The 23730-nt window shown below is 36.4% G+C and overlaps 1 protein-coding gene across 2 annotated transcripts in view; it reads left to right on the forward strand.

Annotated features, from left to right (window-relative positions):
* Positions 1-23730, forward strand: part of CERS6 (ceramide synthase 6) — a 323332-nt gene that overhangs the window by 234670 nt on the left and 64932 nt on the right. For both annotated transcript variants that reach the window (XM_001375375.5, XM_007494319.3), the window contains exon 8: positions 4551-4657. In XM_001375375.5, coding sequence (XP_001375412.2) covers positions 4551-4657 — 107 coding nt within the window. The remainder of the gene's footprint in view (positions 1-4550; positions 4658-23730) is intronic.

The raw sequence follows: 23730 nt of genomic DNA on the forward strand, positions 1-23730 counted from the left end.
CCAACCCCCTTTCTATCAGTTTTTAAAGGAGGAATAGAAAGGGTTATACAATGGCTGCAGTTCTCATTACTATTTAAATATCAATCTGTAGTAGTCAGAGTACAATGCAAATTCAAAAAGCAAATTTTATGTAAATATTGGAAGTGAGGTACTACTTCCCCCCCCCCCAAGTAAGAAGCACTATTCATATTAGGAAAAATAGATGTAAGGATATTCGTTATATAACTCACACAGAATTACATACATTCAATGTATTTATAGGTGTGTATGTATATATGTGTCTATATTATATATATATATATATATGTATATATACTTTCTGCCTTATTTTAACAGCAGGGCAAAGGCTAGAACTATGCAAATGAGGTTAAGTGACTTGCCCAGAGTCATACATTTGAACCCAAGTTTTCCCAACTCCCAACTCTATCTACCATGTCAACTACTGCCCCCATCCATTGTATATTCACACTGTTAAATAGGAATAATTTTGGAGAAGGCACTTTTCCCAAGGCATGGTATTTATCCCTAACATCTACTATAGATTTCCTTAGAGCAAGAAGAAATATTTGTGGCCTTCTGACTCTCATTTTACAAATAAAAAATTGAGACCCAGAGAAATTAAGTGATTTGGCTAAGATCGATGGGTATTAAGTAGCAGAGATAAGATAGGACCCCTCCATATCCAAAACTCTTGCCACAGTACACATTGCTTCTCAGCATACAAACTCAATCCTAGTTCTTAATTCCTAGAGCACAGATTTAATTTGTTCCATTAGGTTAATTCAATAATTCACTTTTAACATAATATTGAAGATTTCCTAACTCGGAAAATAAATCAGTGTAGTTCAGTAAAGATTTCAGTAGGAGAGACCCAACATATCTTAAAATCTACATCATCTTAATGAATTCCTCTTAGATGTAGCAGTATGAATACTTTAGAAAGTGGTCCACAAACCCATTAGTAGTAATAGTCTCTCGGTAACCGAGGATGACTGTTGTCTTTGTGTGTTTTTGTGCACAAAGACACTTGTGCATGAAGATTTAAGTGGAAAAGTCGATGCACAGAGACAGTACCACTCTCTCAGTGTTGGAAGCCTGGGTCCAGTGGCACGAAGAGTCGTTACACCTGGAGACTTCCTCAGCTGCATTGGATGGCCGTGTTATCTTTTGTGCTCCAACACACCCTAAGCAGTCCACAGTGCTTTGCTGCATTGCCATTTCAGCTGTTGAACCCATTAGATAGTACTTAAATGATGTGAGTAAAGATGAAATTCCAGAGATTGACTCTGATAAAGATAATGCTTCAGAACTTGAAAAATATGGCATATTTTGGTAAAGAATTTGACTTAAGAAGTGATGTATAGTAGAGGGGACAGAATGCTGGCAGTCTTCAGCATCAAATGATCAGAATTTATAGCTTATCTCTGACACTTGTTACTTGTCTTAGAAAAGTAACATCTTCCATGGACCTCAGTTTTCTAGATTGTAAAATTAGAGAACTGAACTGGATGGCCTCTAAATCTATGATCCTATGGTTTATTAAAGAAAATTGGTTCAAAAAATGTATGCCTCATTTGAGGCATTTTGTTGCATAATGATCCAAAATAAAATACTGATAAAAATGCTTTGTTAAGGAAGACATAAACTTAAGGACAGTTCTTTTAAAGTTTGTTGATATTTAGTTAAAGCCTGAATGCCTTTGGGAGATGGGAAATAAGACTGTAGGTTGCTGCAACCTGCAGCCTTGAAATTGTCTTTATGCAATCTTCCATTTTTTATTCAGGAAAGGTGATAGTGGCAGGTTTATTATTGTCCAAAAGTAAATAGACTTCACGACCAGCATGGACTTTGGGTATATAAAAAGGCACTATGGAAAATCCAGTTGCTTCATAAGACATGACAGACTCTATATTGGTTAGGCATAATAAGCAGTAAGTTGCCTTTTTATTTTTTCATTCAATTTAAAGAATTCTAACACTCTTTTTGTTAGACTAGAAAGAAGTCATTCATCAAATCAGTAGTTCCTCTGCTTAGATACCATTTTGTTAATAAATATTTCCTATGGCCTATGCAGTTTTTTCATCCCTTTGTGTTTCACTCAAAGCAAAGAAATTACAGCATTTTAAATACTACAGTTAAAAATAAATGCCATAGAATGCATTTGTTTGCCAACCTATGTAAATGCTCTCAACAAGCATTTGAGCACAAGTTCATTGGTATGTTAGGTTTATAGTCCTTCATTCACATTCCTGTAGACCTCTTTATCATATGTAAAAAATATTCTGGGTATAAATTCATTTTCTCTCATGCCTCACCACTTTTACCTTGAAATATTTAATTTTTCAGATGTGTTTGATTAACAAGAGCTCAGACTTATGAACACTTATGAACTTATGAAGCAATGCATTCTGCTAGGTTCTTTAATACAAATAGTACTGTCTTCAAGGAGTTTACATTTCACTAAGAGACACAAACACTTATAATCATTCATATATATGTATATATAGTAAGGAAATTTGAAATAACAGAGTACTAATAACTGGTGGGATCCCCCTGACTTGACTTAAAAAGGAGATAAGAATTTTGAAAGAATGCAATTTATGCTTTTGCAAAAATATGCAGGAGGAAAGAATATGTAGATAATAGTTTAATCTACATGAATTTTTCACAAAATGGATGAGTTTAAGGAATGTGAGATTAAGACATTTATACTTTCTCCATGTGTAGGATGACTTGCAGGTAAAAGAGTCCCTAAAATGACATCATTAAATGATTGGAGGGCATCTCAGTATCAGTCACTTGTAGCTTTGGCAAGTCTTTCTTTTAAAAGGAGATAATGTCTAAGTTAATTTACCAAATTAGGTGACTTGTAAAAGATTCGTTGAAATGACAAGATCTTGACATTTTGTTCTGTGTTTCTAAGTTTATGATATCAAGTCAGGGGGTATATTCCCAAACTAGACTCACTGTACCCATAAAAAGGACAAGCAAAAATCTGAGGAGGCAATGGGAGGAGGCAATAAAACTCCAAAGATTCCAGATAATTCTGGGTAACTTCAGTGCTTGCATCTCCATTATTGTTTAATGGGATCACCCAACATCTTCTTTTCATGGCACAAAGCAATAATATCATATATCAAAATGTCAGCAAGAAGGGGGAAGCTAGATGGTTTGGTAGACTGAGAGCCAGACCCAGAGATGGAAAATCCTAGGTTCAAGTCTGACCTCAAAAGCTTCCTAGTTGTGTGATCCTGGGTGTTACTTAATCCCCATTGCCTAGCCTAGTCCCTTACCACTCTTCTGCCTTGGAATCAATACACCATATTGATTTTAAGACGGAAGATAAGTTTAAAAATATACACATAGCAGCAAGAGTCTACCCCTCATTCTTATCTTAACTCAACCTTATAGCTGAATTTTTTTATATACAGCATAAATTTGCACTGATCAGTATTTTCATTTATGGTGACTATAGAAGAAGCATGAAGGAAGAGAGGATTTACAAGACAAGACAAGCATGCAAAACAAAGTAAAGGACCTCAGCTGTCAATCAAGGTGAACATTCCAAAGTAGAATGTTCCCAGGAAAGGCAGTTGGAGCCCAGCCAGAAGAGGAACTGAGAGGCTTTGGTGGCTCTGACAGAGTAGTGGAGAAGAAGCTGGGATTTCGAGCTTTGAACTATTTCTCTTGGTTTTGGAGAGTCTTCTGTCGCTTCTGGCTGAAGAGGGGAGAAGCTGAGAAACTGATCCCTGTTAGCTTCTGTCCCAGATTGAAGGACCCTTGGGGGGGCTTCTGGAGTTAGGCTGAGAAGAAATTAATCTTTGATGGTTGTTTGGTGTAATTGGAAGAAGAAAGAAGATATGACAGTTGTCCTCCATTTCCCTGACAGATTTTATGTCACAGTTGTGACAGGACTGACATTTCCCAAATTCCTCCTAACCCTCCTTACAGACTAGGGATAACCCCTATCCCTCTCACCTCATCTTACCTCAGTTCTCCATCCTGTTGTTCCCAATAAATCCCCTTACTTGAGAAAAGAAGAGTAAAGAATATTTCTCTGAAATCTCATAGTTCCCCTGAGTTAATTAGAAGGTGGCTGACTAAGACTGGGGGAGAGCAAAGGGAGGCAGGAAGTTTGGTTGAAAAACTGGGAGGTGAAAGGTGGAGGTTAGGAAATATCTTGATCTAATAGCAATCAGTAGTGATCAATAGGCAACCCCAGAGTAACCCCTCTAATAGCATCTCCCTATCTCTCAGAAGTATTTCTATCTCCATTTCAACTAGGCACCCTGAAGTGTCCCCTAGTATCTCTCTAGTCAAGTCCAAGTATCCCTTTACTGCAACTAGAAATAGTTCCACAGATTATCATTTTTTATTACATGACTGATATATCTCTTGTAAACCATTCATGATTCATTAATACTGATGCCATACATCTGCATTATGATGCAGCTGGTCAGTTTGTAGTTTTGGAAAAGCCTAGACCTATTGATAGAAGCTTTTTTTTTGGCCAGTCCCACTAAATTAATATCACATTTTTCTTTCTATAGGCTGCCAAAATGGCCAATTATGCCAAGTTGCAAAAACTGTGTGATCTCATGTTTGTCATGTTTGCGATAGTTTTCATCACCACAAGACTTGGTATATTTCCTCTCTGGTAAGTAAGTCAATTTTCTTTACCAAAATGATTCAATGTCAAAAAATAGGCTTAATTAACTCCATGGATGGTGATGAGCTGATTCTCCTTCAGAACTGGACTAAAATAAGGGAAACATGGTATGAAAAATATATTTAATCATCAGTAGAAGATATCCAGCTCCTGTCAATACTTACCACAAGCGGGGGCAAGGAAAGGATGAGGCATAGGGAATCTCTAGTGATACAATAGGTTTTTGTTCTTGAAGAAGCCTGAAATCCATTTCAAGAATCCCAACTGCCAAACTAATATTCTTAAAGCATAGCTCAAGGGCAGTTAGGTGGCACCTCCTAGCTTTGTGAACCTGAGCAAGTCTCCTAACCCCTATTGCCTAGCCCTTACCACTCTTCTGCCTTAGAACAAATACATAGCATTTATTCCAAGACAGATGTGTAAAGCTTTAAAAACAAAAACACAAACACAGCTCAATATTTCCCTATTCAAAGACCCCTATTGACTCCCCATTGCCTCTAGGATAACCCACAAATTCCATCATATGATATTTAAAGTTTTTTTTATCATCTAACTAAAGACTGAAGACTACACTTCAGCCCAGCTTGTTCTTCATATGTGAAGTTTCTTCTATCATCTACAAGATTCTGCACGTTATTATCCTCAGCCCCTCCTCACCTTTGTCTTGTAGAATCCTTTGTTGTAGTTATCTATTCGTGTCCAATTCTTCATGATCCCTTTTGGGATTTTCTTGGCAAAGATCCTGGAATGGTTTGCCATCTCCTTCTTCATTCTACAGATAGGCAAATAGGGTTAAGTGACTTGTACAGCGTCACACAGCTATTAAGTGTCTGAAGCCAGATTTGAACTTGTGAAGAAGAGCCTTCTTAGTTCTAAGCCCAGTACACTATTCACCATGCCACCTAGATACCCAGAAGTCCTATCTTTCTTCAAAGTGACACTTCCTGAATGAGGGCTTTCAGATTCCCTATCCTACCTCACCTATCAGTAATCCCCTCTGAAATTACTTTGAATTTACTTTGTTTATATGAAATTTTCCTGTCCTAATAAAGTTAGGAAGACATGAGGTAAAGTTCTGTCTTTGCTGCTTGTTTTATGACATTAAGCATGTCACTACAGGTGTCAAAAATCCATCAACAACACTTCCCAAAGTAGCTTTCACCAAAATAAAATATTTAACTAAAAAAATAAAAATATAATTGAACATAGGTAATGTTAATAGGTGGTTTTCTATGTCAATACGATGCCTCAAGGATCCTTTTTATGGTTTAGTGACTTCATTTCTATTTGAATTTGACACCACTGGCTTAGACAGCCCTCTAAATCTATAAGTTACAGAGAAAGCACTGATATTCACTGTTAGAACTGCACACAAGCATTCCCTATATTCATGAAAACACAAATTCAGTTTATGTTTTGGATTTATTTTTATATGTAGGTGCTTTTTTCCCTAAGAGAATAGATGCTCCTTAGTCAATAAGTCAAAAAATATTTATTAAGTGCCCACTATGTGCCATGCACTATGCTAAGCACTTGGGATATAAAGCAAGCCACACACACACACACACCTGTCTTCAAGGAGCTTGCAATCTAATGGGGGAAACAACATACAAAGGACTATATGCCATAAAATATATGGAGGACATAACGGAGGAAATCAACAGAGGGAAAGCACTAACATCGAAGAGGATGGGAACAGTTTCTTGTAGATGATGAATTTCAGCAGAGACAAGAAGGGAGATGAGAAGTGAAGAAGTAGAAATTTGATTGAGATGTATCCTTTCTACCTTGATTTAGTAATCAGATTGTGCTCTGTCTAGCACATTGTGTTTGATAAATGTGTATTGATTGCTTTCCTTGAAATTGAGAAACAACTTTTCTCCCACTTCTACTCAGGGCTAGAGAGAACGGACTTTCCTAGAATACAGAGCCCAGCAGAGTAAGAATGAGTTTCTCAAGATTAAGGAAATATGGTTATTAGCGCCTCCTATTTTAGTGACACAAAATCTCTTCCTTGAGTACTTGTTGAGGCTATGTAAAGAACGAGGTCAATATGTGGTCAACATTGTACCCATAAGAAAGTGTCATTATGAGCATTTACATCTAAGTTTTGGATAAGTGGTGCCTAGAAGGAAATAACCTTATTCCATTATTCTAAGCAACATATGACAGAGCTGTAGTTGGATAACCAGTCTGTAACATCTTCCTCCATGTGCCCAGAGATTAGTTATTGGCTAAGCTTTAGTTAAACTCTATGCTTTCCCTTCCAAAAAATCTTCAATAGGAATTAGGACTTATTTTAATTCCAATAGTCATTTTCCTTTATTTCAGGAAACATTATTTTACCTGTTCATTTTTCAAATCTCTGCAGGCCATAGAATTATAGACTCTTATAGATTCTCATGGCACATGGGAAAGACTCTAGAGTCAGAAGACTTAGATTCAAATTCTCCCTGTGCAATCTTGAGCAAGTCTATTAGCCACCCTGGGGATAGGGATAAGGAAGAGAATAAGCATTTATACAGCACCTATTATGTGCCAGCCACTGTGTTAAGTGCTTTTACAAATATCTCATTTTATCCTTATCTATGTGAAGTGGTTGCTATTATTATTCCTACTTTTCAGTGGAGGAAACTGAGGCAATTAGAGGTTAAGTGACTAGCCTAGGTTACATTATTAATATCTGAGGTTAGATCTGTACTTCCTGACTCCAAACCCAGAATACTATCTACTGCACCTTCAGCAACATACCTTGGAACACAGGTTCCCCATGTATAAAATGAGGTTAAACTAAATTGACTTTTCCAGGTCTTTATAATTCTATGATTCCCTCCTAAACTCACATTCCTTCCAAAACATTTTTGACATTTCTTCTTTGCCTGAAAGTTTCCAGTAATGATGATCTCACTACTTCTCAAAGAAGTACATTACATTTTAGACCAACTTAAATTGTTATAAAGATCTCCCTCAGAAGGAAATTTGCTTTCCTAAAACTTCTATCTATTGGCACTAGTTTGTTTTCTAGGCTAAAAAGAATGAAACTCTTCTTTCAACAGGACTGATCTTTACATTCTAAAAGACAGTTGTTATACTTGCCTTCAAATCTTCTCTTAAGAAAAACATTCTCAGTTCCTTCCACCTGTTGTTCACAGGATGGTTTTGAGATGGCTTTATTATCCTTGTCACCTTGTTTCCAATTTTGCCCTTCTTGAAGTGTGGCATGGAGGGTGGTCCCCATACTCTAGATGTGGTCTGACCAGCAAAGAAAATTCCTTTGATCTAAATGCATCTAAAGATTCCATCCACTTGCTAAAGTTCATGGACCCCCTGAAATCTACCCACAAACTCTTCAGAGATCTCTGGACCCCAAGTTAAGAACCTTTGCATTAGAGTCCTGAGATCAGACCTATTTTTGCTTTGAAATTGCCAAAATATACTTTCCTCCAGCTGAGGGTTTATATATGCTTATATCCAATATTTTTTTTTATACAGGGCTAAATTACTCTAAAATACAGGGCTAGTTCTCCTAAAGTTTCCAACCTTCCCACATCATTAACCAGTTCTTGCTTGCTTATCAGAAATAAATTCAAAGCAATAGTACCACTCATTCTGAAAAGTGATATTTTCTGCTAATAAAATCAAGTTTTAATTCTGCTAACCTGCTTTCTAGCAAGGAGACTTCTAACAGCATAGCTTTAGGATAGTTCCCCATTCCAACTACATCACAATACTGCAATATTGCCTAAAGGGTAGGGCAGGGGTGGACAGAGCAAAGTGAGGGCAGGGAAAGGGAAGAAGGAAGTTGGGGGAAGACCAATAGTAACTAGTAACACACTTCAATGTCCATTTCCATGCCCTTCTAGGTATATAGATGAGTTCCATCTAAAGGTAATAAGGCCCTGAGCTAGAATGGTAGTAGTAGGCATGCAGAGGAGGCCTTGAGATTCTATTGAGGTAAAATTAATAGTAGGAAGCAGCTAGGTAGCTCAGTGAGTAGAATGCTGGGTCTAGAGTTAGGAAGACCTGAGTTCAAATCCAGCCACAAGCACTTCCTAGCTGTGTTACCCTGGTAAAGTCATTTAACCTGTTTGCCTTAATCCACTGGAGAAGGTGATGGTAAACCAGTCAGTCTATTATCTTTGCCAAAAAGAAAAAATTCCACACAGACAGTATGATTCACAGACTCACCAAGACTCAAAAATGACTGAATAAAATCAAAGAATTAACAGCTTATGAACTTGTTGGATATGAAGATTGAGGGGAAAAGATAAATCTTTGTGGGGGAATAGTAGTAGGATTAGAAATAGGGAAGTTAGAAGGAAGTACAATTTAGAGGGAAACTTAATGCATTGATCCTGGCAAAAATGAACTCATTCATTCCATAAGGTTGTTCATTTACCGTTTTATGGATTTCATCATATCAGTAATTAATTTGGCTCTCTTTAGGACTTGGGCACGGGGATAGCCATGATAAGTCTTAAATTGTTGAATACTTCTATGAACAAGTTCTTTTTGCATCTTTTGTCTAATTATTATCCTTTTATTCTTATTGTCCTCTTTTTCTTTGAACATCCCTGTGAGTGAAGAATATATATGTATGTGGGTCTATATATAGACTCACCTACACACACACATATATATCGTGGGAAAAGTATATATTATTGTCCTATTATCCTTTGAGAATCTTTGTGTGAGAAAAGTTTATATATATACACATATATAGGTGTGTGTGAATATATATTTATAATAGAATATGTATTATTATTGTTGTCCTTTAATCCTCTGAGAATCGATGTAAGGTTTATATATATATATATTTTTAATATATATGTACACAGATATGTATATATAAACTTATAGATGAGTATATGTTATTGTTATCCTATAATCCTTTGATCTTCTTTGTGATTGAGGTTTATATCTATGTATATACATACACACATATATATGTATTCATAGTGGAGTACATGTTATTGTTATCCTATAATCCTTTGAGCATCTTTGTTAGTGAGGTTTATCTACATATCTATAGATATTTATAGTGGAGTACATATTATTGTTGCCCTATAATCCTTTGAACATCTTTATGAATGCAGTAAAAATATATATTCATCCATATTTAGTGGAATATCAATTATTATTGTGCTGTTATCCTTTGAGCATCTCTGTAAATGGAGTGGATGATTTATGAGGAGAGGGAAGAACACTACTGTTTCCCTTTTTTATGGAGGATTAACTGAAGCAGAGAAGTGATGTAATGTGTAAAAAGTCATAAGACCTTGGTAGAGGCAGACGACAAGTCAAAGGCTCTACTTTCTGTTCTGCTTTCAAGTTCAACTACTGTTTAGCATCTTTCTGTTAAACAGGGTCCTCTCTTTCAAGGTATAACCTACAAAAATTCAGGTTATATTTTTAATGTATTTCAATGTACATACATACAGGCCACTTAAAGCCATTTTTTATTCCCTTCCACTAAATTGCTCACAAATGTTGTAGTTCAGGGTCTTCTCTTCATGATAGTGAAGTAAGACACTGTTTGTAATGATGGGTTGTAATTTATGCTAGGTGCAAGATTAAAGTGGCATCTTTGTAATCATTGCACTTTTTTAAGAAAGAGAAGAATCCCATTCTTGCTCATGCTGACTCCAAATGCTTTGTTTTAATCACTGCTATTGTCAGAGGCAGCATGATATAGCGCATCAAGAGCCAGTTTGAGGGTTAGGAAGACCTGGGTCAAGCTACACCTCTGACTACTACATTGTGGCTTCGTGACTCTAGCCTAGTCCCAGAACCCCTCATTTCTCCAGGCAACACTCTAACGCTATAAGTCCCAAAACAGTTCAAAGTCTGATCTGCATTGACAGAAATCATTCCTTACAGCACTTGCCCTTCAGGAGTGCCCTGTAACAGTAAGGTCTCAGGACCTGTGCTTATGGCATGGCGTGGCTGCTCTGTAAGCAGATAACACTGAACCACCACACAACCCTGGGTTGAGTTTGCCCTAATCACTACAAGTCACTGGAGCTCCCCTCTGCTACCAGAAAGAATGGCTGTAGCTGCTGACTGTATTCTAAACCTCCATTTATTTTCCCCTGCAGCAGTGTTTCTGGACTAGCCCATTAGCTGCAAGGACTAGAATGAATGTCATAACTGAGAGCTCTGCATGTTACCAGGTACTCTTCCCTTCAGAGGCATCAGAGGACTTTCAGATTCTTTCATCCTGACTCTGTTCAAGCAGGGCAATGTTATGGACCTTATTTTGACCTCACATTTACACCTGTCAGCCTCTATCAAAAGGATTGGAAGTCAATTGTATATCTTCAGTAGCAGATTTTTTACCATAAATCCATCATTTTTTTTCTCTGCTGCGGTTCAAGTTTAAAGAACATAAGCTCTCTGTATTTTGCTTTCTACAGTGCTCCATTCTGCAATGTGGGGAAATTAATTGCAGATTTGTACTCTCTGGAGGTCTAGGCAGGATTTTTTTTAGTTGTTATGGAGCTACCTAGACTATTCAGCTGTCAAACAGACTCTTTAATACGATTTTCAAGTCTTTGGTATTTGGGATCCAAAAGAACATGTCAAGTTTAGCTTTCTCTCTGACTTGCTTTTCAAACTGAAACATTTACCAAAAGAACATTGCAAGTTTGCTTCTCTGAATAGCTGATGATTACCAGATTAGTCTCAGAGTCCACAAATATGTAGAAGTTGAGAAGGTTTTTTTTCCAAATCAGTTCTAAGAAATTACTCTGAAATTTGTTTTTCTGCTTGTGTTAAATGGTACATTTAAAATGCCAAGAGTAAAAGCTGAGTTCTTTGCACCATTATGAATTTCAGTACATTTTTTCATAATGCTTCCATCTTGCATTAACAGGTAAATTTTATTGAGGAGAAAGAACTGAGTAAATTTAACTCTGGAAAAATTTTCTCCATTTAGAATAAGCAGAGCACTTACTGCATCAGTGTTTGACAGAAGTTGAGCAATACATATGATACTCCAAAATCGGTTAGTCAGAGAACAAATCATAGAAACAATTAATAATTTCATCGAGGAAAATGACAATGGTGAGACATCCTTTTAAACCTTATGGGATGCATCCAAAGCAGTAATCAGAGGAAAATTCATATCCCTGACTGCATATATTAACAAACTAGGGAGGGCAGAGATCAATGAATTGGAAATGCAAATAAAAAATCTTGAAAGCGAACAAATTAAAAAAACCCAGAAGAAAACCAAACTAGATCCTAAAAATTAAGGGAGAAATTAATAAAATCAAAAGTGATAGAACTATTAACTAATAAATAAGACTAGAAGCTGGTGCTTTGAAAAAACAAACAAAATAGACAAAGTACTGGTCAATCTAATTAAAGAAAGGAAAGAAGAAAAGCAAATTAACAGCATCAAAGATAAAAGGGGGACATCACCTCCAATGAAGAGGAAATTAAGGCAATCATTAAAAATTACTTTGCCCAATTATATGGCAATAAATATACCAATCTAGGTGATATGGATGAATAAATACAAAAATATAAACTGCCTAGACTAACAGAAGAAATAGAATTCTTAAATAATCCCATATCAGAAAATGAAATCCAACAGGCCATCAAAGAACTCCCTAAGAAAAAAATCCCCATTGCCTGATGGATTCATAAGAGAATTCTATCAAATATTCAAAGAACAGCTAATCCCAATACTACACAAACTATTTGACATAATAAGCAAAGAGGGAGTTCTACCAAATTCCTTTTATGACACAAACATGGTACTGATTCCAAAACCAGGCAGGTCAAAAACAGAGAAAGAAAATTATAGACCAATCTCTCTAATGAATATAGATGCAAAAATCTTAAATAGGATACTAGCAAGAAGACTGCAGGAAGTGATCAGAAGAGTCATTCACCATGATCAAGTAGGATTTATACCAGGGATGCAGGGCTGGTTCAATATTAGGAAAACCATCCACATAATTGACCATATCAACAAGCAAACCAACAAAAATCACATGACTATTTCAATAGATGCAGAAAAAGCGTTTGATAAAATATAATACCCATTCCTATTAAAAACACTAGAAAGCATAGGAATAGAAGAGTTGTTCCTAAAAATAATAAACAGTATATATCTAAAACCATCAACTAATATCATCTGCAATGGGGATAAACTAGATGCATTCCCAATAAGATCAGGAGTGAAACAAGGATGCCCATTATCACCTCTATTATTTGACATTGTACTAGAAACACTAGCAGTAGCAATTAGGGAAGAAAAAGAAATTGAAGGCATTAAAATAGGCAAGGAGGAGACCAAGTCATCGCTCTTTGTGGATGACATGATGGCCTACTTAAAGAATCCTAGAGACTCAACCAAAAAGCTAATCGAAATAATCAACAACTTTAGCAAAGTTGCAGGATTCAAAATAAACCTGCATAAGTCATCAGCTTTTCTATATATTTCCAACACAGCTCAGCAGCAAGAACTAGAAAGAGAAATCCCATTCAAAATCACCATAGACAAAATAAAATACCTAGGAATCTATCTCCCGAGACAAACACAGGAACTATATGAACACAACTACAAAACACTCTCCACACAATTAAAACTAGACTTGAGCAATTGGAAAAACATTAATGCTCATGGGTAGGATGAGCCATATAAGGTGATGTCCAGCAGCCCTTATATGAAAGGAAAGATAGTTGATTAGCCCTTGAGGGAAGAGCTGGAGCCAAGAGAATGTATAAGAATAGAGCCAGACACCTACACAATTTTAACAAAAGAATGAGCTACACAGCAAGCCCCAGCTATCCAACTTTGCAAGGACACAAGGCATTTAGATAAAGTTAAATCAACAACACGGGAGTCATAATGAGAATAGAGAACAGTTGAGAGAGTAACCTCTGATCTCTTAGAGCCAGAGCTCTAAGCATAGATCACGCAACCTTGAGGTTAGGAGATTAAGAAGGAAAGGTCTTTTACAGAGAGTGAGGAAGTCCCAAAAGAAAAGCTGTTCTTGGCCACAGGGCAAGTTCCAGTTAGGAGAGGGACAGGTGAAAGAAATAAAAAAGGGCCATCTCTCTGTGAGCTGCTCATATTTATTGACATTGTGATGTAAGGGTACGTAATACATATTAATGAAGGCACAGTGGATTGCCATTGGTTCAGGTGAAAATTACAACAAGGCAGAGGCGTGGATTTCCTCAGCCAGGTGACCACAAAGAAATCTGTGTTCCCACCACAATCTTAAGAATGCTGGGATTAAAGGTCAGTGCCTTTCTTGCCATTGGCAGGACTGAGCATGTGCTTTCCTAATCCAAGAACTAGAAAGAGAAATCTTTCTTACCGATTAATCTAATCTAACCTTACCGATTAATCATCTACCTGGTACATACACATGGGTGGACTGTTACAAGGCAATATAATAAAAAATGAACATCCTACCCAAACTTATTCATCTACTTAGTGCCATATCCATTAAACTTCCAAAAAATTTCTTTACTGATTTAGAAAAAAAACATAACAAAGTTCATTTGGAAGAACAAAGGATCAAGGATATCCAGGGAAATAATAAAAAAAAAAATACAAAGGAAGGGGGCCTTGCAGTCCCAGATTTCAAACTATATTACAGAGCACCGGTCATCAAAACAATTTGGTACTGGCTAAGAGACAGAAAGGAGGATCAGTGGAATAGACTTGGGGCAAGTGACCTCAGCAAGATAATATATGATAAATCCAAAGATCCCAGGTTTTGGGACAAAAATCCACTATTCAATAAGAACTCCTGGGAAAATTGGAAGACAGTGTGGGAGAGATTAGGTTTGGATCAACACCTCACACCCTACACCAAGATAAACTCAGAATGGGTGAATGACTTGAACATAAAGAAGGAAACTATAAGTAAATTAGGCAAACACAGAATAGTATACATGGCAGACCTTTGGGAAGGGAAAGTCTTTAAAACCAAGCAAGACTTAGAAAGAGTCACAAAATGTAAAATCAATAATTTTGATTACATTAAATTAAAAGCTTTTGCACAAACAAAACCAATGTAACTAAAATCAGAAGGGTAGCAACAAATTGGGAAACAATCTTCATAAAAACCTCTGACAAAGGTTTAATTACTCAAATTTACAAAGAGCTAAATCAATTGTACAAAAAATCAAGCCATTACTGAGAGCTAGGCCTAGAGACGGGAGGTCCTAGGTTCAAATCTGACCTCAGACATTTCCCAGTTGTGTGACCCTGGGCAAGTCACTTGACCCCCATTGCCTAGCCCTTACCACTCTTCTACCTTGGAGCCAATACACAGTATTGACTTCAAGACAGAAGGTAAGGGTTTAAAAAAAAAATCAAGCCATTCTCCAATTGATAAATGGGCAAGGGACATGAATAGGCAGTTTTCAGATAAAGAAATCAAAACTATTAATAAGCACATGAAAAAGTGTTCTAAAACTCTTATAATCAGAGAGATGCAAATCAAAACAACTCTGAGGTATCACCTCACACCTAACAGATTGGCTAACATGACAGCAAAGGAAGGTAATGAATGATGGAGGGGATGTGGCAAAGTAGGGGCATTATTTCATTGCTGGTGGGGTTGTGAATTAATCCAACCATTCTGGAGGGCAATTTGGAACTATGCCCAAAGGGTGATAAAAGACTGCCCTTTGATCCAGCCATAGCACTGCTGGGTTTGTACCCCAAAGAGATAATGCGGAAAAAGACTTGTACAAGAATATTCATAGCTGCACTCTTTGTGGTGGCAAAAAATTGGAAAATGAGGGGATGCCCTTCAATTGGAGAATGGCTGAACAAATTGTGGTATATGTTGGTGATGGAATACTATTGTGCTCAAAGGAATAATAAAGTGGAGGAATGCCATGGAGACTGGAATAATCTCCAGGAAGTGATGCACAGTGAAAGGAGCAGAACCAGGAAAACATTGTACACAGAGACTGACACACTGTGGTACAATCAAATGTAATGGAATTCTCCATTAGTGTCAATGAAATGTCCCTGAACAATCTGCAGGGATCTAGGAGAAAAAACACTATCCACAAGCAGAGGACAAACTGTGGGAGTAAAAACACTGAGGAAAAGCAACTGCTTGACTATAGGGGTCGAGGGGACATGTCTGAGGAGAGACTCTAAATGAACAATCTAATGCAAATACCAACAACATGGAAATGGGTTCGAATCAAGAACACATGTGATACCCAGAGGAATCGCGTGTCAGCTGGGGGGGGGGGAAGGGGGGACGAAAATGATCTTTGTCTCCAATGAATAATGTTTGGAAATGACCAAATAAAATTATGTTTTTAAAAAAAGTTGAGCAATACCTTTTTAATCAGAAGCATAAATACTGAAGAGGAAGCTGTTATATTTGAGGGAGTTAAAACCCTGGCCTATAATGCTGTGAATAATGGTTTCAATTTCCCAATAGTACATTATAATGATCCTCCCTCCCCCACTTCTGTCTTCCTGCTTATTTTTCAGGACCATGTTAACTTTTACAGAAAGCAGATATTTTATACATCTTGTTGTGTGTATTTTTGTGCTTCCCACCCCCATTTCTCATAGGTTTGTTGCCTCAGCATGATTGTTTTTTTCCTTTTGCTAAGAATAAGCCTCACCAGAATGTACTATAAAATGAATACCTTTATGAACAGACAAGAGTGAAACAGCTAGCATGAGCGAAGATGTTATATGATTTCTTCTGTAAATATCACTTTAATTCAACATTCAAAGTTAAAGGACTTCTATTAAATGGATTACAGAAATGATCCAACTAAAGAAGGTGTGTGAGGTTGAAGAGGAGAATAAAAATTTTCAGTCTCGGGTTGATTTCTAGAAAAGGAGGCAGTTAGTCTCAGGCATTTCAGAAAGGACCTTAATTTTATCACAAGGCAAATATTTCTCATTTCATGCTCAAAGGTTGTTTTTTTTTTTCCCCATGAGAGATACAGAGCAAGAGCAATGACTCAACGGGGAGAGAATGCTGTATCCTAGTAACATCTTCTCAGAGATGATGACTTGATTTTTCTCCTAGTACAAAATTCATTGCTACAGGGGAAGGAAAAACACTTTTGATATGTAGAAATATCGAAAGACTTTTCCATAAAAGTCATTTTCATTACTACTGAAATTTCAGAATGATCAATTTCATCTCCAACAATAATATCAAGTCTAAGGTTTGAAAAGATTTTGAATCAAGGTCCACATACAAATATTGGTAAATTTTTAGAATAGATATATTTCAGCCAATTTAGCCATGAAACCAAATTCAGCATATGAAGGCCAGTCTTTGCTCAATACTAGTTTTTTAGGTGCAGATGCATTCTGCAGTATTTCTCCCTATATGCCTCCACAGCAGGGCAATCTCTTTCACATAACCTTGCTTCCTTCAGCAATCAACTCCATAACTACTGCAAAGCCCCTGAATTCAGTTGAGAAGTGAGATTTGTTTGTAACTCACTCTTACAATCTATGGACTAGTCAGGGGTAACCTAACATCATGCTAACTATCGCTGTGAAGTAGCGTAACATGGATATTCTCAGAGACTGGAATGTCAAGGTTGTTCTGAGTTTCTTTCCAGGAATTCAGGTGGATTTTTCCCCTGCCATAGTAGCTACCTCTGAGTATGTTACTGAAAACAAGGAGACATGAGCAGTGCCAGCTCTGAAATCCTTGACATTTCTTACCTGGGGTCACCAACATCATCTTGCAATCATGTAGTAGAAAAAGACCAGAAAGAAGAGCTGAATAGAAGCTCCAGGTCTTTGTTCAGTTCAATTCAGCAAGCTTTAATGGTGATCATTTGCCAACTTCATAATCATAGATGTGCCACTTAAATCTTTTGAAGTCTCAGTTTCTCTTTTGAAAATGAGGATAACACACGTACTGCCCACCCTGCTATCTATCATAAGGTTGTAATGAAATAATATATTTGAAAGCACTCTATAAGACCTAAAGCACTATGCAAATATAAGCTACTATTAAGCTATCATTTAATTTTTCTTATCTCTCTAGCTAGACTAAACTTTTTGAGGTTAATGTAGATTAATCAGGACTCACTATCTTTATGTCAATAAGACCATGGACCAGCTAGCTAGAGACAATAAAATCAGAAATGCAACTGGCCCTGTTGTAGCATTAAAAGAAATCAATGTTTGGCCAAAAGATAATAGTTCTCCTCCCCAGAAGTCTCTGGCTTTATGGAATCCTTCTATCCTTTTACCTTCCCTTCCCCTTTCCCTTCCCTTTCCCCTTCCCCTTCTCCTTCCCTTTCCCCTTCCTTTTCTGTTTCCCCTTCTCCTTCCCTTTCCCCTTCCTTTTCCGTTTCCCCTTCCCCTTCCCCTTCCCCTTCCCCTTCTCCTTCTCCTCCTCCTTCCCCCTCCCCTCCCCTCCCTTCTCTTTTCTTCCATCCTACTTTCTTTTTCCTTCCCTCCCTCCTCTCCTTTCCCTTTCCTTCTTTTCTTTCCCTAACTCTTCCTTCTATAACAGTTCACACATGTGTATGTATAAGGTATATGTTTTATGTATGGTAATTGTATTAACAAAGGCATGGTCAGACCTACCCATGGGCAATGGAGATCTCCACCTTTGATCTCAACATTCTTAACATTCTGGCATGAATCCAGGTTTCTTTGTCTTTTGAATCCATGCCTGGAATTTGTATTTGTATTTAATTTAATGTCTTAATTTGTATTTAAACCAATGGCAATCCACTATGCATTGTTACATATGCATTACATACCTCCTAATCTCCAATAAATCTACAATAAAAAGACCAGAAGGGCACAGCTCCTCCTCTTTTTCTATCTCACTCTGAACTTGGCTGCATGCCAAAAGGATTGCTCCTTCTCTGGAGCTCTACTGTGATCTCTGAAGATCTCTCTTTGTTCTTTTGTTCCTCTCTCACCTAACCTTTCATTGCTATTGATTTCTATTCCTATCTAGGAATTCCTCATTCCATGTATTCTTGGTTATTCATATCTTCTTTCATTGAAGGGCCTACAAAGGAAGATAGTAAAGGAGCGTGTACCTGTTCCTTATCATTCAGTTGATCTGTGTGTCTTTCTTAATTTGTTAAACCTATCTCCTGACTTCTGTTCTCCACCTCAAAGTTACATTCCTTTAGATTTCCCTTTTATGCAGTGGTTGATGGTGGGCTGCTGTACCTTCCTTCCTTCCTTCCCTCCCTCCCTCCCTTCCTTCCTTCCTTCTTTTCCTCCCTACTTCTTTAATCATACAATCATAATAAAGATAACATGATATAGGGGAATGAGTACTGGACTAAAAGTCAACGGAACTGTGTGATAGTCTATTTTTTTATTTACTAGTTGTATGGCATTGAGCAAGTCACTTAACCTTTAATAGACATCAATTTTCTTATATACAAAATGAGAGTTGAACTAGATGGTCTCCAGGGTGCCTTCCAGACCTCAGTCTAAGATCTTACATTTATTAATGTTGAAAAATAAGGCACTCTGAAATTCTGAATATCAAAATGAAATTAAATTATGCTCAGTTTATTGTACTTCCCAAGGCAGAAAATTATGAATGCATTAAAAATAAATCCCTACTTCTGTCTTAGAATTAATACTGTGTATTGGTTCCAAGGCAGAAGAGTGGTAATAGAGGTTAAATGACTTGCCCAGGGCCACATAGCTGGGAAGAATCTGAGGTCAAATTTGAACCCATTACCTCCCTTCTCTAGGTTCTTAATCCAGTGAGCCACCTAGCTGTCCCCTATAGATGCATTTTTAGAAATACTTTCATCAATAGCTTAAAATAAATGAGGTTTTTCTAGTTAAACACAAATTAGCCAGAATACTCTTTTTTTTTTTGGATAGTTCTATTCAGCTTTTACTGCACGAGATTTCCCCTACCTTTGCCTTGGAAAGAAGTGAGCTATCACTGTTCCCCACTGAAGGGCCCTGGTATAACATGGCATATTTTTTAAATTGAAAATAAAAATAACAATAGTACAATATAAACTCAGCCCCTCAGTCAGTTTCTACTCCAATGACAGACAAAAGGACATTTTCCATGTCTTGCCTAAATCATTATAACATATAGCATGCTTCCCTTGCTTCTAAACATTACATTAGGTAGGTAAGAGTATTATTTTGCCAGCTTACTACTAAGTTAAGGCAAAGGGGGGGGGGTGAGGTTGGGAGAGAGGGAACCTTTTCATTGTTGGTAAGAAAAAGCAGGCCTCTCTTATAAATTATTTCTAAATTTACCTCCATGCAAAAAAAAAAAAGGGTTTAAGTTGCTGTAAAGGACTGCAGTGAAGTAAGAGCTAGAAGCATTTCCAAAGTTGAATTCTCCATAGGAAAAGAGAGAGGAAGCCTGAACCCCTTTTCATTGAATTTGAGATTATTGAAGTTGCAAGGAAATTTAGAGTGCCTCAAGCTAACCTCTCACCCTATGCTGATAAACAGCTATAAGATCCTTAAAAATAGTCTTCCTGCTCTTATGGGAAGACTTCCAGAAATGGAGAGTTCAAGACATAATGAGGCAGCCCTTCTGAGAACACAAGTAAATTTGATCCCAACTGTTGTTTATTTTTCTTCCTTCATAAATTTAATCAGATATTTCAGTCTGCCAACCTTGGTAAAATTCATCTGAAACGCCTCTGTCGCCACAGCATCCCAGTCTTCACAGCTTTATTTAGTGAAGGCTGTGTCCTGAAAGATGAAGACATTGTTGTGGGTTGCATCCTAACTTGATGTAGCTCCTTTAATTTTCTTCTCCAAAAATTGTGTCGTTTTGCTAAAGAGGAGGGGAATTTCTGGTAGGAAAAAATATCTCCACTACTCAATCTTAGGCATCATTTCCTACAATAGTCTTGTCCATTCACCCATTAGGCTTTTTTTTACTATGCAAACTCTGTAGTTTAATATTTCTCTCAGGGCTATTATTATTTGAGGGGTTAATGAGTCTTTTATTTTATTTTTCCTTTTTTAAAAATTTTATTTAGTCAATTTAGAACATTATTCCTTGGTTACAAGAATCATATTCTATCCCTCTCTCCCCTACCCCTCTACTTCCCATAGCCCAAACTCAATTCCACTAGGTATTACATGTGTCCTTGATCAGAACCTATTTCCATGTTGTTGATGTTTGCACTAGAATGTTCATTTAGAGTCTACATCCCCAAGTCTTTTTCCTTATCATCTCTTTGGGGTGCAAACCCAGCAGTGCTATGGCTGGATCAAAGAGCAGACAGTCTTTGAGCACCCTTTGGGCTGTTATGTTAGCCAATCTGTTAGGTGTGAAGTGGTACCTCAGAGTTGTTTTGATTTGCATCTCTCTGATTATAAGAGATGTAGAACACTTTTTCATGTGCTTATTAATAGTTTTGATTTCTTTAACTGAAAATTGCCTATTCATGTCCCTTGTCCATTTATCAATTGGAGAATGGCTTGATTTTTTGTACAATTGATTTAGCTCTTTATAAATTTGAGTAAGTAGACCTTTGTCAGAGGTTTTTGTTATGAAGATTGTTTCCCAAATTGTTACTTCCCTTCTAATTTTGGTTGCATTGGTTTTGTTTGTACAAAAGCTTTTTAATTTGATGTAATCAACATTATTAATTTACATTTTGTGATTTTTTTTCTAACTCTTGCTTGGTTTTAAAATCTTTCCTTTCCCAAAGATCTGACAAGTATACTATTCTGTGTTCACCTAATTTTTATAGTTTCCTTTTTTATGTTCAAGTCATTCACCCATTCTGAGTTCATCTTGGTATAGGGTGTAAAGTGTTGATCCAAACTTAATCTCTCCAATACTGTCTTCCAATTTTCCCAGCAATTTTTTTTATCAAATAGTGAATTTTGGTCCCAAAAGCTGGGATCTTTCGGCTTGTCATACACTGTCTTGCTGAGGTCACTTACCCGAAGTCTATTCCACTGATCCTCCTTTCTGTCTCTTAGCCAGTACCATATTGTTTTGATGACCACTGCTTTATAGTATAGTTTGAGATATAGTATAGTTTGAGATCTGGAGATCTGTAAGGCCACCTTCCTTTGCATTTTTTTTTCAATATTTCCATGGATATCCTTGATCTTTTGTTTTCCTAATGAAGATTGTTATGTTTTTTTTCTAATTCAGTAAAAAAGATTTTTGGTAGTTCCTTGGGTATGGCACTAAATAAGTAAATAAGTTTGGGTAGTATCGTCATTTTTATTATGTTAGCTCGTCCTACCCATGAGCAGTTAATATTTTTCCAGTTGTTTAGATCTACTTTTAATTTTGTGGAAAGTGTTTTGTAGTTGTGTTCATATAGTTCCTGTGTTTGTCTTGATAGATAGATTGTCAAGTATTTTATATTGTCTAGGGTGATTTTAAATAGAATTTCTCTTTCTAATTCTTGCTGCCCAGATGTGTTGGGTATATATAGAAATGCTGATGACTTGTGTGGGTTTATTTTGTATCCTGCAACTTTCCTAAAGTTGTTGATTATTTCCACTAGTTTTTGAGTTTATTCTCTAGGATTCTTTAAGTAGATTATCATATCATCCACAAAGAGTGATAGCTTGGTCTCCTCATTGCCAATTTTAATACCTTCAATTTTTTTTCTTCTCTAATTGCTACTGCTAGTGTTTCTAGTATAATGTTAAATAATTGAAGTGATAATGGGCATCCTTGTTTCACTCCTGATTTTATTGGGAAGGCGTCTAGTTATTCCCCATTGCAAATGATGTTTGCTGATGGTTTTAGATATATACTGTTTATTATTTTTAGGAAATAATCTTTTATTCCTATACTTTCTAATGTTTTCAATAGCTATGAATGTTGTGTTTTGTCAAAGGCTTTTTTCTGCATCTATTGAGATAATCATGTGATTTTAGTTGGTTTTCTTGTTGGTATGGTCAATTATGTGGATGGTTTTCCTAATATTGAACCATCCTTACATTCCTGGTATGAATCTTACCTGGTCATAGTGAATAACCCTTGTGATGACTTGCTGGAGTCCTTTTGCTAGTATCCTATTTAAGATTTTTGCATCTATGTTCATTAAGGAGATTGGTCTATAGTTTTATTTCTCTGTTTTTGAACTGCCAGGCTTTGGAATCAGTACCATATTTGTGTCATAAAAGGAATTTGGTAGCACTCCCTCCTTGCTTATTATATCAAATAGTTTGTATAATATTGGGATTAGTTGTCCTTTGAATGTTTGATAGAATTCACCTGTGAATCTGTCAGGCCCTGGAGATTTTTTTCCTTAGGGAATTCTTTGATGGCTTTTTCAATTTCTTTTTCTGATATGGGATTAAGAATTCTCTTTCTTCTTCTGTTAATCTAGGCAGTTTATATTTTTGTAAATATGCATCCATATCACCTAGATTGTCATATTTGTTTCCATATAATTGGGCATAATAGTTTTTAATGATTGCCTTAATTTCCTCTTTATTGGAGGTGAGGTCTCCCTTTTCATCTATGATACTGCTAATTTTGTTTTCTTCTTTTCTTGTTTTCATGAGATTGACTAGTACTTTGTCTATTTTTTTGTTTTTTTCAAAATACCAGCTTCTAGTCTTATTTATTAGTACAACTGTTCTTTCACTATTGATTTCATTAATTTCTCCCTTAATTTTTAGGATCTCTAATTTATTTTTCATCTGGGGATTTTTGATTTGTTCACTTAGATGTTGTTTGATTTGCATGTCCAATTCATTGATCTCTATCCTTCCTAATTTGTTATTTATATGAACTCAAGTATATAAATTTCCCCCTGAGTATTTCTTTGTCTGCATCCCATAGATTTTGAAACGACATCTCTTCATTATCATTTTCTTCAATGAAATTATTAATTGTTTCTATGATTTGTTCTATAACTAACTGATTTTGGAGAATCATATTATTTAATTTCCAATTAATTTTGATTTGCCTCTCCATGTACCCTTAGTGATTATTATTTTTATTGCATTATGATCTGAAAGGGTTGCATTTATTATTTCTGCTTTTTTGCATTTGTTTGCCATGTTTTTATGCCCCAGTACAAGGTCAATCTTTGTGAATATACCATGTGCTGCTGAAAAGAAAGTGTATTCC

Source organism: Monodelphis domestica, chromosome 4 (genome assembly GCF_027887165.1).
Source record: "Monodelphis domestica isolate mMonDom1 chromosome 4, mMonDom1.pri, whole genome shotgun sequence".
Taxonomy (NCBI): domain Eukaryota; kingdom Metazoa; phylum Chordata; class Mammalia; order Didelphimorphia; family Didelphidae; genus Monodelphis; species Monodelphis domestica.